Raw genomic sequence first — 19,718 nt, forward strand, 5'->3', positions numbered from 1 at the left:
GGGAGCGGTGCAGATAGACAGATGAGTTGAGTCTCCAGCGCTGTAAATCCAGCACTTTTCACAAGCGCTGATTTCATGTCAAGTTTAATTGCTTGTTTGGCCCAAACCAGAAAAAAGAATTGAAAGCCATAAATTCATTGTCTCCCAACCCAACATGGCAGCAGGCAGATCGTTATATGTAGTAGACAGTATATTGGCCTAAATTCTCAAAAGTGACTCAATTTTTGGACGCTGAGCTCCAAACAACTCAAAGGGGCCTGATTTTTCAGACAGTGCTAAGTACCAAACTCCACCTCCTACCCACTGTGAAAATCAGGCCTCTTTAAGGTATCTCATGCTGGGCACTCATGATCATTAGGCACTGAAAACTAAAGACTATTATAACTCAGACCTTTTATATGGGAACAGAAAAGCAGATACCTATCCGTCACTTTCTGAATGGTTGGAAACACAATACAGAACAGAAAAATCCTTTTTTTCTGATTGAGGGAAGGGAGGTGTCCCATCTCAGACCTTCAGCTACGTAAGTTACAGAAGATCTGTCTATCTGTCTCATCTTTGCATTAGTTTGCAGGATTTTATTTCAGCAATTTACCTGCAGCAAAGTTGTTTTAATAGTGGCTGAAGAATGAAGTATTATCTTTCTGATACAGGTTATTTGTGCAAAATGCTCTGAATTTAAGCCACTTGCAGATAACAGCCGTCACAATCGAGTGTGTAAAGACTGTTTTCTGCTATCATCAGCAGTCCCGTGCAATGCAGGAGCTGAATCTATGGGAGAACAAAAGAAAAAAACTGCAGTCGAGGTACAGTTATCTTGCTAATAAGCTTTTAACATGCTAGATGCCTGAAGAGGCTGGTTATTTTATTTGTTATTAAATCCCTTGGGGCGTGCTTTTCTCCGTGATCTTACACCCTTTTAGTAGGCTATCACTCACAACATACACCTGACAAACTGGCACTTGTAGAGCTGTATGGACATACAATGTGAATCCTATTTTCAAACATGAATTTTGTACTTTTCATGCAGGGATACACCGGTTTTGCAGGGAAATTTCAGCCCCCAGGTTTTAAATAATTGGCCTGCTGGGACATTTCATTCTGTTCAAACGTGTGGCACCTTATCCAGCTTGCTTTAGGTGTACCTGTACAAACATCAGATCTGTTTCCATGTAACTTCTCTTGTTCCCACTCTGGAAAGCTTTGTGCTCTTGAAATTTCACTTTCCTACAAAATGCCAGTGCAGCTGACCATTTTTCACAGTGATTCATGCAAGAGCACGCCAAGCCATTTTTGAATTAATAATCCTGTGTCAGAAACATCAAGCAGTAGTAGAGTGGGATGCCACTGTCTTTGCAACTCTTCTGTTTGAGGCAGACTGAGTGAGAAGAGCCCGCACACAGCACTTGCCCAGAGTTTTGCTCTGCTTCATGCTCCACCAAGACATAAGGATGATCTTGTGCTTAAGGCATGGTGCTGGGAGTGGAGGTGTCATTTGTGTTTAACTGTCCCTCAAGGAATACTGCCTGCATTGGATGACCTGGGACTGGTGCATATGACCATATGCCCTGGCACAGAGGTGTGCTTAGGTGTGTGGTGGGGGTGGGAGGAGACATGATCATAGTGCTTTGAGCTTTGGCTGTTCTGGCTGCAGAGCAGCCCTCTGACTGCTATGGAAAGCTGCCAGAAGTGAGAGCAGTTTCTTGACTTTTCTGATTAGTTGAATTCTCTGGTGCCTAAGTGCTCGACCTCAACTTTGTACCCCCGTCTTGGTCCCAGATCCTAGAAGTGCAAAGTGGGGTAAAGCCATAGGCGCACGCTCCCTTCCTGAACTGCGTCTTCTGCAAGGCACAGTGAAGTATCTGGCCCTGTGGCTTGATATCTTCAAGCTGCAGTGTCTCTTATACCATGCACCTGTGATTACAGCCCAAGAATAAAACTGAGTATGCCTCAGTATTGCATGCAGTATGTCACAATAACCTATCAATGCCATTTCAGCAGAATTATCTGCCAAGAAAGTTAATGCCTGCACCTAAACAGCAGAGAACTCTGCTAATCCTAAAAGTCAAGAAGCTATTTAAAAGCAAGTGAAATGTGACCCAAGGCTTTACTTCAGAGAACAGATTACTTACTGTAAAAATCCAAGAAATGGAGTAGTTTTCGTTCACATGTTCAGACTTTTAGCTCTGTGCTAAGTCTTCAAAGGATTAGGTAAAATGCAAGAAAGGTGGTTAAAGTGCACAAAAGAGAAATATTTGAGCAAGTCTGTTTCTTCCCTCCTTTTTTGCATAAAACTTTGTTAATGAGCTTAATAACAACGTGAGAGCTTGCCACTTCACAAGTACAATTACAGATGCCAAAAATCCTCTAGAGTTTTTTCCGCTGGAAAGGCCAATACAGTATAGACATTTTTTCAGTCACAAAAAGCTTTTTTCTTCCTTTTGTCACACAGCCTTGGGGTATGGTTCATATTTCCTCCCATTCATATACTGCTAATTGTAATGTTGGAAAAAACTGGATTTCTAAACACAGGCTATAATGCAGTTCAAAGAGCAACAGTAAAAGTACTGCATTTTCTTAACTCTATCCTTCTGGATGTTCTTGTTGGTTGATTTTTTTTTTCCCACTCAAATCAAGACATTTGCCTAGTGAACACCAGAGTAATTATCCTCCTAAAGGATGTATGCAGTGGATAGAATGTCTTGTGTACTTCCTACGAGAGGGAAGATTGTGCATCTTGGTGCCAACCTATGGTGAAGTAGACTAAGTGGCGAACCATGGAATGGTGCCAGCTTTCCAGGCCCTCCTTTACCAAATGACCTCCTACAAACAAACCAAACAGGAAGAGGTTACTTACCTGTAACTGGGGGTTCTTTGAGATGTGTGATTCCTATCTGTATTCCACATATGAGTGCACATGCGCACCATGCGTCTGAGTCCAGAAGTGTTTCTTAGCAGTGTCCATTGACCCACACATGCGTAGTGCATCCCCTCGTAATCCCAGGTGAGGGTATAATAAGTAGTGCAGGTCGATATCTCTCCAGTCTCCCTCTTACCATCATGGAATCCAATCTGAAGCAGAGGGGATGGAGGACGGGTAATTGAATACATCTCGAAGAATCTCCAGTTACAGGTAAGTAACCTCTTCTTTGAGTGATGGTCTCTGTATTCCACACGTGGGTGGGTGACTCGCAGGCAGTGGTCAGTGTGGAGGTGGGTGCAAGAATGCCAATGGAAGTGCAGTCTGCAGTACAGCTTGGCCTATAGTGGCTTCCATAGCAGCCACTTGCGCAATGGCATAGTGCATCGTGAACATGCGGACGGAATTCTATGTTGCCGCGCAGCAGACCTCTTGCCAGAACCCATCTGTGACAGGTTGGATCACAGAAGCCCCTTTGAGAGCTGCCAACTTGGCAGTGCCAAGACTGCCTCTGCTCCTGTTTTCCCTGCGAGCTCAGGACTCCAGCTCCCTCTCTTGCTGAGCCAGACACTCCCATCTGCTCCAACACAGACCCAGGTCTGAATTACCTGCCCCAAAGCTGCAGGTGTACCTGAAAACAGCTCACAGAAGTGTTCTTGTCTTTAGCACTCAGATGCCCAACTCCCAATGGGGTCTAAACCCAAATAAATCCATTTTACCCTGTATAAAGCTTATGCAGGGTAAACTCATAAACTGTTCACCCTCTATAACACTGATAGAGAGATATGCGCAGTTGTTTGCTCCCCTAAGTATTAATACATACTCTGAGTTAATTAATAAGTAAAAAGTGATTTTATTAAATACAGAAAGTAGGATTTAAGTGGTTCCAAGTAATAACAGACAGAACAAAGTAAGTCACCAAGCAAAATAAAATAAAATGCGTAAGTCTATGTCTAATCAAACTGAATACAGATAATCTCACCTTCAGAGATGCTTCAGCAAGTTTTTTCCTCAGACTGGACATCTTCCAGACCTGGGCACAATTCTTTCCCCTGGTACAGCTCTTGTTCCAGCTCAGGTGATAGCTAGGGGATTCTTCATGATGGCTCTTCTCTCCCTTTGTTCTCTTCCACCTCTTTATATATCTTTTGCGTAAGGCCGGAATCCTTTGTCCCTCTCCGGGTTCCCACCCCCTTCTTCTCAATGGAAAGACACCAGGCTAAAGATGGATTCCAGTTCAGGTCACATGATCACTTGTCACTGCAAGACTTCATTACCTACTTGCCAGCACACATGTATACAGAAAGATTTGCAGGTAAAACACAGCTACTTGCAGACAATGGTCCTAGTTAATGGGAGTCATCAAGATTCCAAACCACCATTAATGGCCCACACTTTGCATAACTACAATAGGCCCTCAGATTTATATTTCATTTTTCTAGTTTCAGATACAAGAGTGGTACATTTATACAAATAGGATGATTACACTCAGTAGATTATAAGCTTTGTAATGATACCTTACAAAAGATCTTTTGCATGAAGCATGTCTCAGTTACATTATATTCACTTATTATTAAATTTTTATAAAACCATATAGACTGCACAACGTCACAACATCCATTAGGCCAGTGTGACAGCTTGTTCTTATGTAGAGTGTGCTGTGATTTAATAAGGTTGTGGTGCATTGGATTGGTGTAGCATTCGTAGCTGCACCCCGTTTGGAGATGCGTTCAGACAAAAGGACTGTTCGGCAACAGTCGCAAGTAATTAAGGCAATATGCAAAAGAGTGGAGTCCTATGTAGACAGAATACCAGTGCACAGCAGATGTCGAGGGGCATGCAAGGCTCTGTTAGTGGGGGAAGCATGTGGTTTGGGGTGGAAAACCAGCGGGTGGATGCTCCTGATTTAGGTGGAATTCCGACACCACTTTTGGGATGAATTTGGGGTGGAGCCACAAGGATACTTTGTGCTTGTGAGATATCTGAGGAGGGGATCGTCGGCGATTGTGGCTGCTATTCGCTGCCCAATCTGGATGAAGTAATGGTTGCCAAGGATGACACTTTCATTGAGAGGTGGGAGAGGGAGCATGTTGCCAGCAATTCAAAGGGTGGCTTCATGAGGGCAGAGAGAACAAGATTAAGATCCCATAGGGGTATCTGTGGTGGTCTTGCCTCAATTGTGGACAAACAGGGAAGGATGGCCCCCCAAAATGATCTAGGGCACCACAGGTGGCATCGGAGGAGGTTTGTGGGTCTCAACCTGCATGTCAAAACTGAGGTTTTGCCTGTTGCTGGGAGAGTGTTGAGGAGATGGTTGTGGTGGAGGCAGGGAAGCGTGGCCATTGAGATCCAGGTTGCTGACATGGGGTTTCCTGCTGATGTTTGTAGGTAGCTGGATAAGGAATGTAGGGGCACAGGCAGAATGGTTGCCTTTGATGCCTGCATCTTGAGGATAGAGTATATATACCGAGGAACCATAGCGTGGCTCTGGAGACCTTCAGTGGAGGGATTCGTCCGTCTTCTTCTGGAATTTGTTCTTGTCAAAGGGCAGATCCTTGATTTGGACCTTCCTGGGGAAGCTGGATGATTGTGTAGCCACAAGTCCCAGCGCATAACCTCGGTCAATAGAGAGTGAGAGGACGTGTTGGCCATATCCACAGCAGCCTGGAGGCCCACCTTGGCGACCATTTGTCCTTCATCTACTGGTGCCTGAAATTGTTGCTGTTGCTCTGGCAGCAGCTTGTCCCTGAACTCTGCTAGTCTGGTGTAGTTGGCTAGCAAAGCTTGGTAGTTTGCGATCTGGAACCATACTCCCGCAGAAGAATATGCCTTCCTGCCTAGAAGGTCCATCCTCATTGCCACCCTGTCCAGAGGAATAGACTTCTGCAAGTGCTGATGTGCCTGCTATGCTGCCGAGTGGACAACCAGGGAGCTGAGGGGTGGGTGTATAAAAAGAAAATCTGCTCTTTAGCAGGTACGAAATGCCTTTTCTCTGCCCTCTTAGGTGTGAGGGTACAGGAAGTAGGGCTGTGCTATCCTGCCCACGCTGGGTGGAGGATGGCATTGTTAGTGGGTAGAGCTACCCCAAGAGGGCCCCTGGAGGATGTCCAGGAGCTGGTGTTGGTCCTGAGCCACCTCCAATGGGATATCCAGGTCTTCCTCTATCCCCTGGAGCAAATCCTGGTACTGGCGATGGTCATCTGGCAGAGAGAGCCTCGTCAGGCAGTGAGGATGCAGCAGTGGGGCCTGGCAGAGCTAGGTGTACTGGTTTGATGTCTGCCTCTTCCTCATAAACCGATGATGCTGGGAGGAGAATAGGGGACAGTTGATAGGATACCTAAGATGGTGTCTGGTGTTTGCAGTAAGGATCCCAGTGTCCCCAGCGGAGCCAGAAAGAAGGATCCCTCAGATGCGGTGGGTCCCATGCGTAGCGATCCTCTTTTGTTGGATTATATGCCAGGGTGTAAGGCAGTCTGTGCTGTAAGTCCAGGCTTTGGTATGACATCCTGGAGAACAAGAGTTCCGGCTCCAAAAATTCGGACTTTGAAGTTGGTTCTGGCAAAGTTGGAATCATTGGTTCCGGGGGGCTGCGGTATGACAACGGAGTGAGTTTCTGTGGCAACAGCAGAAGAGGTTTGTCCTCTGGAGTAGAGATTTTGCGAGTGGTGGAGAGGACTGGAGATTGCAGATAGGATCCGATCAGCTCTTCTGCTGACAAGAAATACTCTGAGCATCCAGGAGTATGCAGTGTGCCCATGAAGATGCCAGAGGGTCCTGGCAGCATCTGCGGGGCCAGCCTGTCTGGGAGGCGCAGAGGTACCCAGCGAAGCGGGCAGAGCACGTGCCAATGAGTGTTCTGGTCGCATGGATACTGGGGTTGTCATTGGTACCATTGGATCATGTTTGTGCCTGGCCTTACCCTCCTCACAGGGAAGCTTGGGTGCTGGTCCAGCCAAATCCACACGTGACATCTCTCCTGGCCCGGCCCGGCTTAGGGAGGAAATGCTGCTCTTGGGAGCAGTCCACAGCAGGGATGCGCTTTTGTGCCTGTGAGATGTTTTTTACTCTCCTGCCGGGACCCGTCCTTGGCTTTCGATACTGATGGTTCTGGGGCATGCAAGGTGCTGTGAGGGGCAGTCAGCGTTGGTGACGGTCACTGTACAGGGGGGTCCACCGATCCCAGATCCGAGTGCGCCCTTAGTCTCAGAACTTCCTCCGTCAAGTTCCTAAGGAAGCAGAGCTCTTGAGTTTCCTGGGTTCTGGACAGGAAAGACATGCAAATGGAGCAGCGCACTGTGATGTGTGCCTGGTCCAGGCCGTAGAGGCTGCACTGGTGCTCGTCACTCACTAAGAATGAGCATGAGCAGGAACGCAGTTTTTAAATCCCAGAATCTCAGGCATAGTCTCCTGGGGGAGGTTGGACAGTCCCAAACAGGGAAAGAAACTACACTAACTAAATTTAACTAAACGAACTTATCTGCCTACAGTAGAAAGACTATCTACAACTATCTACATCAAATGAAAGGTAGATCACTCTCTTAGAAAACTAAGAGTGCGAAGGAATAGGAGTTGACTCAGGCCATGCAGCTGTAAGAGGGAACTGGGGAGGCATCGATCCCCACTATCTACCTCAGCCAAGAGCATGAAGGGATGCACTACAAAAGTGTGGGTCAACAGACACTACTAAGAAGGGACCATCATTCGTAAAAGAATCGCAACTAATAGTGTGGTGAACAAGGCTGCTGCAGAAAGGAAGGCTGATGGATTTCTGAGTTTGAGGGTATGGAAGGATGGTATCCTTGGCTACAGGTACTGGAAAGCCATTTTGCCTGGGTTGGGGGAAGAACAGAATGTTTGCGTATTAATGGTCAGTATGCTGTGACACTCCTTCGGGGGGTACCCAGGGCTGTGAGGCAGCTTGCTACCACTTGCCCTTAACATGAGGGAAGTTCCTACAAGGGGTCAACTCCCGAGCTCCACAGGCAGCACAAGCACACCTCGCCAGGCCTGTGCAGGCCTCAGTCTCTCTACAGGTTGGTGATATAGGTGTGTTTCAACCCTCAAGCCTTCCTGGCGTCCTGCTGGAATGTCCTGCCCTGGTCCTCTAAACACTCGCAGAATTCAGACTTGCTGCTCCCAAGAGAACAATACACACCAGCTTACCAATTTCACCTCAGGATCACTAGCCCACTGAACACACAGCACTTAGATATGTTTATAGTGAAAACAAGTACAAGAGAATAGAGATTCAGGTGATAGCAAGTAAAAGTATTTGAAACAAATGGTTACATGTAGAATAAAATTGTAACATGCCTTTATAACCTGATCTTAATTAACGAGATACTGTCTTGCTGAATGAAATGTAGCTCACCCAAAGTCTCCGCAGCGTTTTCCAGGCAGGTTGGTTGTGACCAGGGCCAGCTCCAGGCACCAGCAAAGGAAGCAGGTGCTTAGGGCAGCCAATGGAAAGGGGCGGCACATCCAGGTCTTTGGCGGTGGGTCCCTCTTGGAGGGAAGGACCTGTCTCCGAATTGCCACAGAAGAACGAAGCGGTGCGGTAGAGCTGCCGCCAAAGTGCTGCTGATCACGGCTTTATCTTTTTTTTCTATTTTGGCTTTGTCACTTGCAGCAGCAAAAAAGCTGGAGCCAGCCCTGGCTGTGACCTTCCTTTCATAAGACAGAGCATGCTGACAGTTCATCTCCTTGATGAAGGATCCCGGGTGTGCCTCAGGACCCCCATTTATACCCTCCAAATCCATTCTCTTCACTCATAAACAGGATGCCACCCCCTGCTGGTTTTTTTCTGCCGTTCTTCTCTCATGTGAATTCAATTGTCTTCATTGCTCGCACAATGACCAGCCAGAGAGAGAAGTGTCTACTACTCCCTGCCTGAACAGAATCAGTTACCACCGTTTGGTGACCTGTCTTAACTCTTGTACCTTAAGAACATAGTTTTCAGTGCAGGTACATAACTTCTTAAATATTGTCCATCCATATATTTCACTGTAATTATGACGACCAATAAACTTCTGGCTCTTGGAAGAGACCTTATGTGCCACCCTTTGGCTAACTAGTATGTAGCTACTTGAGCCAGGTGATTGCTGTAAACCATGGTGTGTATCCCTTATGTCCTCTGCTAGCTGGCAGTAAGGGGTCCCTGAGCCACATGTGCCTCAGTCATACTCTCGTACTGTCTTAACATTAGTGTAAAAGGAACTACCTAATGGTGATCTCAGAGCTCTTACACATCTTTGCAGCTGCTCTGTGCCTTTCTGATGGAGTTCACTTGTGCTGAGAAACCTTTTTCATTAATTTTTAATCTCCTCCCATCCTACTTGTGCTAAGCAAGAAACAAGCTGTGTCATCTTAATTGCCTTTCTCAAGTTACACTGTGGAGGTGGAATTTTAACTCCCCCGTCACTGAGAACAATAGTTCAGTGCCTACCTTTAAGTACCTAGGAGCACACTATATCTTGATGATACGTTATGATAATTAAACTCTTGTACAGGTATGAACTACTCAGCATTTGCCCTTCTGAATCACTTGGCTGTGTATGACTAAATATTGTACTTAATGTATAATTGTAAGTATCCTGACCACATAAGCATCTGTCTAAGCAGCTCCTACTTTCTTTTTACAGAAACCAAACTTTTTGGCAGCTGAAAACAGCCTTTTCAGCAGCCGCCTCCTGTTCCTAGACAAAGGGAAGACTTGGTGCAAAATGTGTGTTACCATCCCCAAGACTGAACCTCTTGTCTTGTATCTGCATGGAGTAAGTCAGGTAAAAATGACGTTATTGCTGAGTGATATCCGCAGCTAGAAGCATAAGTTTAAGTATGTCAGTCTGAGAAATAGGACAAAGGATTTGGCTTACTTTCAACAACAGAAATTAACTTGGCAGTCTGAATTTAGCACAGAGCCTCAGAGATTTCAAATTTCTTTAATATCTGGAGATGGAGCTTACGAGATTTTAAGGAAAATGTCTAGGCTCACATCTCTTTCTAAAAAATGTAGCACAAAATAAGAATAAATCAATGATAATTATTTCAGTTAATATTTATTTTCCTAAGGTTTCAGAAAGGCATGTTTTCAAAATAAATACTCAAAGGGTTAATGACCTGTTATCTGGAAAATACATAGGACAACAAAGTGGTTCTGACAGGATGGTGTTGCTTTAATCCTTTTTTGATTAACGCTATTCCAATTCTGGGTTTAAGTTAGATGGATTTACACAAATTCAGATGTTCTGAAGGATGAGTGAAGTGAACTCTGTGAAATGAAAGCCATATGTCTTAACAGCATGTGCTCTAGTGTTGGTGTTATTTTTTTAAAATTGTTTCTTTGAAAATGATTGGGGAAATACACTGTGGTAAGTTAGGTGCTTGCTTATACAATGTACGTTTTTTAAAACAAAAGTTAAAATTTGTTTGCAGAGGTACTCAGACTAAATGTAAGATGATGAAATCAAACCCTCCATTATTGTTGGAAAAGAATGACCATGCTGAAAGTAGAGGTCCTTCAGATTTAGCTGTAGTACCACAGCTCATTTATTATGTGCCAGTGGTCTTGTTTTAATCTGTGTTTGGGGGGAGAATTTGGGCCAAATTCAGCTCTTTGTTGCTACCGTGCAACTCCAGAGATGTCAGTGGATTTACTTTTGATTGGCACCAATTTATCTGACAGTAAACAAGAACGTATCTTTTATGGATGATGTACTGCTGTGAATGCTTTATTTTCCTTAATTATTGTGATTGTGTGTTATTCATCTATTGTAGAACTATAGAGGAAAAAAAGCTTCCATATAACAAGTGTAAATATGTATCCCTCACCCTCAAAGACATGCATTCTGTTCATGTCCTATTAGAATAGATCTTTTAAGCTCACTTATTGTGGTGTTTTTATGTGTAATATTTAGGAAGCTGGAAGCTTGAATTGAAGGATATGTGTGTATGATATTGGCTTTGCCTCAGCTGGAACTCAAACTATGGTACAGGGTAGCCTTCCAAACCATTTTACAGGTGCTCAGCTGCCATATTTCCATTCTAGCACCAGAGCCTGCATGACTGAAATTATCAGTTTGAAAAAAGAAATCACCTTGGGCATGAGACTTAAATGAATACAGCAAAACTTAATCTTCAGATCTCACCTGGAGTCTGTTTTGGGTAGAAGAAGTTTTTAAAACAGTGCAGAAAATATTGTTTTCCATAAAAATTAGACAATTGAGGTGAATTCATCCAGTGTAGAGGACCAGCACGATTCCTATGCATCACTTGAGTCCCATTTAAACTCAAGTTAAATGGAACATGGGCCTTATGTGATGAATTTCTCTGCACAGAGTGAATTTCACCCTCAGGGGACATCATATGTTATAGGGTTCAATATGAACTAAATCCCCTATTTGGGACAGATGTTGCCCCCTTCCCTTTGCAGGCGCAGGGTGCCCTGACCACAGCAGAATGGACGTATTTCCCCTCTGCAAGATTGAGTGGGATGCAGGGACCTCCCACAAGAAATCCCTGTGTGTTGCATAACTCTGTTGTCTTCAGTATCTGCATGTACGCCAGTGCACAGAGGGGCTTGGGGGAAGAACTGCAGATCTATTGACCTTTTCTGCTCAGAGGCAGGGTACATCATTTCCAGAGTATACTGCAAACCAGAAGCTGCAGTATTTGCTGTAGAGCAGCTCCACTCCCACAATGTGGCTTGGGAAGAGGATTTCTCTCTCTAACTCTGATCACACAATCCAGTGTCTCAGCACAGCACTGAAAACTCACATAAGACAAACCATTTCCATTGGATGCACAGCAGAAGAAAAACAGCTGTAACGTGCAAAACTTTTCAACATACATGGGTTGGGGAAATGAAACCAATGCCTGGAGACTGGGGGAATTTCTACACAATCAAAGGCACCATATTCTTTCCTCCTTGCCCTGCCACACTTGATTATGAGCCTATTCTGGGGAAGAGAGTACCTTTGACACTAAGCATTAGTTGGATGACTTCATAGAACATTCATTAAATCCAAAGGCTAGTACTTCTGACTATTCCAAATATAGGATAAATTACCCCCCAACAAATCCCATACAGGGCAAGGGTAATCCAGCTCACATTCAGTAACAAGAACTATAGATTTACTGTCAGAAATCAAATTGCTGGCTGGAATCATAACAATGAAAATGACCCCTTGTTTCAAGATAGCATTCCCCCACCCACCCACCCCTTCATGTGCTTCCCACCATGTATGGCAAACTGAAGGAAAACGATTACAGAGCAGTCTATTCTGCATTCCCTCATGTAATCCAAATGTTCTGTATAATTCCAATTGACATATAATACAATGTACTTACACTTTCTGATGATGATAAATTAAAAAAAGCTCTCCAATTCAGATTAATAGAGTCCATTCTTAAATGTTTTCCTGGGCATTACTAGTGTTTTAGATGTCAATCCATTTTGTATAACGCTCCCATCCTATACCTCATAAATGTCCTTTGTGGTGTTGCTGCTTATAGTATACAGAAATAACAAGGCATGAGATTAGCAGTGGTGCCCCCAAAATTAAATGACTTCACAGTTTGTAAGTGCCTTTTAAACATTTAAGACTGCAGGAGGCACCTCCTCAAATTCCTGATCTAGAGCATCCTTGGCCCTAGCTGCTGAATAAGATATATAGCCCTCCAGAGAGAAACCATGGCTCTCTGGGAAGGCAAGACTTGTCCTGGTTAGAATTTGTGTCAGCAAACTATTCTTATGAAGATTCTAAATATAGAGTTTATCATTCCTGAAGAGAATGAGCAGAATCTCCATTGAAAATAATTTTTTTCCAGGTATTTCAAGGAGGCATTTCAGCATCTAAAGAGCCGGGTGCCTTGCTGGGATGACATTGCCTACATTGGCATTAAAACTCTTGTAGCAGAGACCAGGGTAAACCATGATCACTGCGTATGAGATATGCCTGTGTGGAAGCTGCTGGATCATTTAAAACAATGAAAAATTTAACTCTTGGGGAAGGAGGAATAATTCCCAGTGCTGACAGACTGGAACTCTTGGCAGATAGCCACAAAGTAAACTCCTTTGTGGTGTCTGAGTGTTTTTATCCTGTGGCCTCCACCTTATACAGCTGAGACGAACATCCAGATACCAATAAAAACAAATTTTTTAGTCCAGAATAATTATTTATTCAATGAGGATGTAATTCACACCTGTGTGGAAGGCCAAAGCGGGGCCTGTGCACCATTTAAGTTCCAATGCCTGGAGACTGGGGGAATTTTTACACAATCAAAGTAGGGCTCTCTGCGTGGTGGTGAACAGAGCCAGCGCTTCCATTTAGGCGACCTAGGCGGTCGCCTAGGACATCAGGATTTGTGGGGGCGGCAATTCGGCGACGGGAGGTCCTTCCGTGCTCCAGGGACCCGCCACTGAAGTGCCCCGAAGACCGGGAGCGCGGAAGGACCCCCCGCCTACGGCGCCAAAAACCCTGGCGCCGCTCCTGGTGGTGAATATCACATTGTTTGTTTGGTGCATCAGGCAAAATGTATCTGTTCTGGCATTGCAGTCCAGGTAGTACAAGGCATTTTTATCTCGGTGGAAGAGTGTAAGGTTTGGAAGGGGCATAGAGTAGTTTGGGGGAGCCTTTTAAGCAAAGACACTACTTCAAGCTTCAGAGAACTAAAACAAGTTTTATGAGTATGTGTCTCCTTTCTAAGTTTCTGGAGAGTTGCTGAATGAGCTTGGGGCTGCTCCTGCTGGCTCTGTTGGACTGTAGTCAACAAAACTGACCCCAAAGAACTGGCGCTCTAACATAGCTACATGGGAAGAATAGGGTTGAGGTGACACTGAGCTTGATTCAGCTCTGACAGCTGAAGAGGTTGGGATACTGTAGATAATTCCAGGGTAGTGGGAACTGGTGCGACTGTTTACATCACACCTGGGCTAGAAATAAACCTTTTTCAAAAATTCCTGCCATGACTCTTTCATCCAGCATGAAAATAAACACTGACTGCACCTAGAAAATAAGATAGAAGCAGCTGGGGCAGTTGCTTGAGCCCCCAGGGAGGAAACAGATTTTGCTGCTCATCAGAGACTTTTCTGGTCAAGTTGGGAGCAGCATTACCTAGCTCCCGAGAGAATTACGTCCAATCTTTTTCATGGTTGCCACAGTGCAAGGCCCTAAGTAAGGGTCTGGTCCAGAACTCTCTGAGGCCAACGGGAGTCTTTCCATTCACTTCTGTGGGTTTGGGATGAGTCCCTAGGTGCATAGAGAGCTAGTAGGGGGAAAAGTAGGGAATTCTACAAGGCTCTGAGGCTCCACAAAAGTGTGTGTGGGGTGTGGGAGACCCAACAGAGAAAACTCATCATTAGGCATCTTTATTATTGTTCATTATTGCAACCAATGGTTTATTTTCTCTCTATTTATATGTAACTCCTATTAGCATTATTCTAGTGTATTCAGGGGAGCTGAAATGGTGCTCACTCACTGAGAGACCCCCACTAGGAACTGGAATTGAGCTATTTGCTTGAAATCCGAAGTCCTGCATGTTGTAATCACCAATGCCATAATGTTAAAAACAACAAATAAACCTACTGTTAATGTTCAGATTATTAGAATCCTGTAGATGATAGATAGTAACACCAAAAGGGCGCATGCTGCATGTCATTAGTGACAGTCCTCGATACCCATTTGATTTTAGTTTAACACAGCTTTATCTATCATTTTGCTGGAGTAAAACCTTGAGAGAGAATTCTCTTTTGCACGTGGGTAGTTCGATTTGATAATTTATTGCTACCATGTAATCCAAAGCATTCCTTACATAAATGTCACAGTACATAGCAGGCCAAATCCAGTAGATGTTTACAAATGGAATGTGAAATGCACAGCTGGGCAGAAGGCCAGCATGGCAAGGCCTAGGCTCCACTTAATGCTCAATTTAAAACTTAAACAGGAAGGATGCAAGTGGTGCACACCTAGAAATCATGGGACAATTCTAAGTGCAAGACTCCTGAAGAATATATGTGCCCTCAGGTAAGGGCCTGATTCTACAGGGTGCTGAGTGCCCTCCATTTCCACTGACTTCCATTCCACCAGTCAACTGGCAGGACTGGCCCCTTATAGATTAGTGTTGCAGCTACACAAAGGTAACCCAAATTCCCTTCCTTTTGTTTCAGTAGTGCCCACAACCTTGGGCCACACAGAAGTTTATATACAAAAATACACACACACAAAACAAATCTACTTTGAGAAGAAATAAACCAGTCAAATTAAGAAAAAAAAAAGATATATGCATTGTTAACTTTAAATGTGTCTGTTAGTATTGTGCAGGAATAACAGATACAGCCCAAACGTCAGTTTATTCTTACACCATACTTCAGGACTGCAAAAGAGAGAATTTTCCCATGCTGTCCGTGACCTTCAGTTTAATCATGATAAATATTTAATCCTTATTTTCTTAAATGTTAACTACAAGGTCAATGAAGCAGACCTGGGGCCTGAGTTTGGCACTTCTTCACTGCTGCGGACATGAATGTGCTTATATTACACCCACAAATCTTGCAGTTGCTTGCTTCAACCAAGCCCATATGCACCAATGTATATGCTCAGTTTGTGCATGCAAATACAACGGGTGCATTGTTGTATAGGTACAGCTTAGGTGTCAGTCTCTAGACATTTCCCCTGGATTGATATTTCTCAATAACACTGTATCTAAAATCAGAACCAGATACTTTGGTCTTTTACAGCCATTTCATAGCTGTCTCCCAGCGCAATGCTACCCTAATGCACACGGACCTGCCCATTTGGAGAATACTCACTATGAAGATGAGTTATTAGGTGGCGTAGAGCCATTGTGACAGCTCTTTTGTTGCCACTCCCCAGTTATAGCCATGGCTGGAGTGTCCCAATGCTCTGATGATCCCCCGCGTTTACTGTTGGCAGGGTTTGCAGTAGCATTCACACTGTTCTAATTAGCTTTGGAAGACCAGCCTAGTGCTGAGCCATCTGAGAACTGGAAGCTGCAAAGCCACTTTATACTTCTCTCTTAGCTGGATTGAGCCAGCATGTTCAATGAAGAGGTTAACTTCAGCTTTAGAAAACCAAACTCAAGTTGAAGGAAATCTTGCTAGTATAATACTGTTGGTATGCAAATCAGGCTTCACATGCTAATTTAATAAAAGTAGTTTACTCTGTGTTTATCTCCATAACTATGTGTGCTCACATACATTGACTGCATGAGATGCTACAGGAATTTGAATTCAGGTGTTAAACTTTTAAGATCACCCCAAATCATATGATCATCCCTTGATTCCAGCACTGGGATTCCTTTATAAACATGCTTATTGCAGGATAATGAGCTCTAGCATTCTCCCCATTTCACAGATGTGGAAGCTTTGGCACAGAGAGAGCTCATGCCCCAATTTTGGTGTGTAACATTTAGGCTGCTAAGTAAAATGTCCTGATTTTCAGAGGTGCTGAATATCTGCAGCTCCTGCTGAACTCCTGGAGATTGAGCTCCTGGGGCTGCTAAGCATCTGTGGATTTAGTCATCTGGCTTTAGGATCCCACTTTTGAAACTGCTGGCCTGTGTCACTGGACAAAGGCCACAAATGATGTCAGGGTCAGTTGAGCCTAGACTCTTGCACTTTCTTTAGCTAAATCCACTAGATCATGGTGCCTCTCACGCTACTGAGGTGCCTCCCCTTGTGGCTCAGCAGAGGAGTTGGTTCATCCTCAAGCACATGCCTGGTAGTGAGCTTATGGCAGCCCCAGTAACCTCAGTGCTATTCCTTAAATCTCCAAACTCATCTCTAGGGCATTCTCAGAAATCCAAAGATCTCTGGGTCTGATTTTTCTGGACTCCAGAGCCCAGCTGTGGATGGCTGTGAGGGGAGTGTGAATAAAGCTTTCAACCCTAGTGACTGGTGAATGAAAGCTGGGATTTTTCTGTTTATTTCTAGGATCCCCCCACAAGCTAGAGGAGAGCTACAGTTAGTCTTTGTTGCTTGCAAAAGCCTGCTCTGCTTACATGACCACCAGCTAACCATAGGGATAGCCTGTTGGGATCTAGGAGAATCGCATTTGGTCATCCTTGCTTGGAAGCATGGATTGAGCTAATATAATATTTGAAGAGGGACTAAAGGCAGAAAGGGCGTAGTCATAGTTGAAATGCTACAGGAATCCCTAGCCATGCCACTGCTGGGACAGGGTTCCTGCCTGAACAGAGAGAGTCTGTTTAATGAAAATAAAAATGATGGAATCATTTAAGAAATAGAAATCTAGATTTAAATCCATTTTTGCTGTACAGATCAAATTCTATGTCAGCTTGTACCCTGAGCTATTGCACTGAGCTCCATTCAAGTCAGCGTAGAACGTGGCCTGGGGTGACATACGGTGTGCACGTGCGTGTGTGTGTGTGTATAATACATATAATTGTTTGTTATAAAACACAATCTAAAAACGGTTTGTCACCTAATTAGATACAATAAGGGTATGCCTGCGCTTCGAGTGAAGATGTCATTCCCACTGGAGGAGATATGCCCATGCTAGCTCTCAGGAAGCAAGCACACTGCAAATAGAATGCAGCCGCAGCACTGGAAGAGGCTCCTTATCCATCTAAGACCCTAGCTGTGTACTTGGGGTGGCTGGCCCCTCCACCTCCATAGGTGCATTCTGTTTTTAGTATACCAGCTCAATGAGATCATGGTGAGATCTCAATGAGAGCTGGTGCAAGCATGTCTCCTCGAGCTGAGAATCAGCCCCTCCCCCCTTTGATGTGCAGATGTACTCTTAACACACTTATACACCTGTGTATTGAATTGTCGTATGGCACCCTAGCTGTAGGTTGTGATTGATGGTATTCCCTTACTGTTTTGAGCTGAAATGTCCCCTTACCTGTTGCTCCAGGTAGATCTTAATGGGAAAAACGCTGGAAAGTGAGTTCCCTCAGATCATTCTTAAATGTTGATGAGAGGAAGCCTTTATATTCTGTACATTGTCTTTTTTTCCCCTCTATTTCAAATGTTATGTTCTGGTGGGGTTTCACTTTTGCCTTTCCCCTCATGTCTTAGGATGGGCAGACTCCACGTGCTATACCTCTGCCTGGATACGCAGTCAGTTTACCAAGTTCTGGTGAGAAGTTTGAAGTGAAACACGTTTTTAAGCTTTGCCAGTCCCAGCAAACTATATATTTCAGTGCAGAGGATGAAGAACAGCAAACAAAATGGATGGAAATTCTCACCAAAGCAGCTAAAGGGGAGACTGAAGATCTAGCTGAAGAAATTGATCACATGTAGCGCAAGCTCCATTTAGTTTCTTTAGTACATGCTATAAACCATCACTTGAATTCAGTATTCATGGCACTTTGGAATCTGTATGGCTTTATATTTTCATGAGTCTGCATAGGAAGTTCAGTGTTTTCTCTGCTTTCATTGTACATTTATCACGTACAGTGCTAGCTGTCTGTCATATATTATGTTAAAGGAAAAAGTAGTTGTAGTTGTTGAAAGTGTTTATGCTGGTTCTACGTAAAAAGACAAGGAGAAAAGCATTAATTTGATCAAAGATATCAGAAAACCATCAGTCTCTTGTTTTCCTCAATGTATATTTTTTCAGTCCTTTCGATTGCTGTTCAGTGCAGGATGTGTATAGTCTGTGATTAGGTATATAAATGCTACCTTTAAGGTAAATGTTGTAAAGGCTTGTGGCTGGCCACTGACATTCCGTTCTCTGTCCTTTCCCTTCTGATAAAATGGTCTTTGTGAAGTGAAAGCAATTTACTGATTTTGTTTCCTTTGCTAAATGTGTTTGTCTCTGCTATTTTGAGATGACATGTTCACAAGACAAATACTGTAGAAGAGACTTCTGATAACTACTGCAAACCATGCAGAAAAGAACATTGAGAAGCCGGATTAATCTTAATCACTTATGTATAATTTTTTTCTCTTTTGAAAACACCTTCCTTATTTCATTTTATGAACCCGTTTTAATGTAAGTGAACAAACATTTTATACTGCAAACTGGGACATGACCAATAAACCAGAACATTTTTAGTACACGCCATACAAAAAGGTGACTTTTTTGTTGTTGTATTGGTTACCTTTAAAGTAATCTGGGATTTATTTATATAATTTGTAAATATTGTTACATAAGTATTTTAAAACATTTTAAAGGTTTTGCGCTAATAACCGGATTTAGTTCATAGAATAAGAGATTTGTATGAATTCAATTTGTAATTTAATTTTCCTGTTTACCTGTATTTGTCTTATTTTCACACTTAAGTGCTTATCTATTTAAATAAAATCCATGCAGTTAACGCCTGAGCCAGATCTCCAAGATACTGCAAGCTTTAGATCAACATTTAACATAGGTACAGTATGAGAGTAATGTCTATTTCTAGTGATAGCAATCGTGTAGTGCTGATACGCAAGGAGAAACATGAAATAAAGTGTCACATTACTGTAATTTTAAATGGTTTCATTTAACTTTTTGTTTCCTCTTCAGACTTCTACATTTTCTAACTGACGTTTGTAAAAGGAGAAGGCTGGTCCACATAGCTGGAGTTTCAGAGTAGCAGCCGTGTTAGTCTGTATCCACAAAAAGAAAAGGAGTCCTTGTGGCATATTAGAGACTAACAAATTTATTTGAGCATAAGCTTTCGTGGGCTAAAACTCACTTCATAGGATGCATGCAGTGGAAAATACAGTAGGAAGATATATAAATATATATACACACAGAGAACGTTCTCTGTAGGAAGATAGATAGAGATATATATATACACACACACACACACAGAGAACGTTCTCTGT

At 43.5% G+C, this 19,718-nt stretch overlaps 1 protein-coding gene across 1 annotated transcript in view; it reads left to right on the plus strand.

Moving 5' to 3' along the window:
• Positions 1-19,381, plus strand: part of FGD3 (FYVE, RhoGEF and PH domain containing 3) — a 189,520-nt gene extending 170,139 nt beyond the window's left edge. The window contains exons 17-19 of the mRNA XM_050959181.1: positions 654-806; positions 9,562-9,702; positions 17,982-19,381. Of these exons, the coding sequence (XP_050815138.1) occupies positions 654-806; positions 9,562-9,702; positions 17,982-18,206 (519 nt within the window). The 3' untranslated portion in view covers positions 18,207-19,381. The remainder of the gene's footprint in view (positions 1-653; positions 807-9,561; positions 9,703-17,981) is intronic.
• Positions 19,382-19,718: the final 337 nt, after the last annotated feature.

This window comes from Gopherus flavomarginatus, chromosome 6 (genome assembly GCF_025201925.1).
Source record: "Gopherus flavomarginatus isolate rGopFla2 chromosome 6, rGopFla2.mat.asm, whole genome shotgun sequence".
Classification (NCBI taxonomy): Eukaryota; Metazoa; Chordata; order Testudines; family Testudinidae; genus Gopherus; species Gopherus flavomarginatus.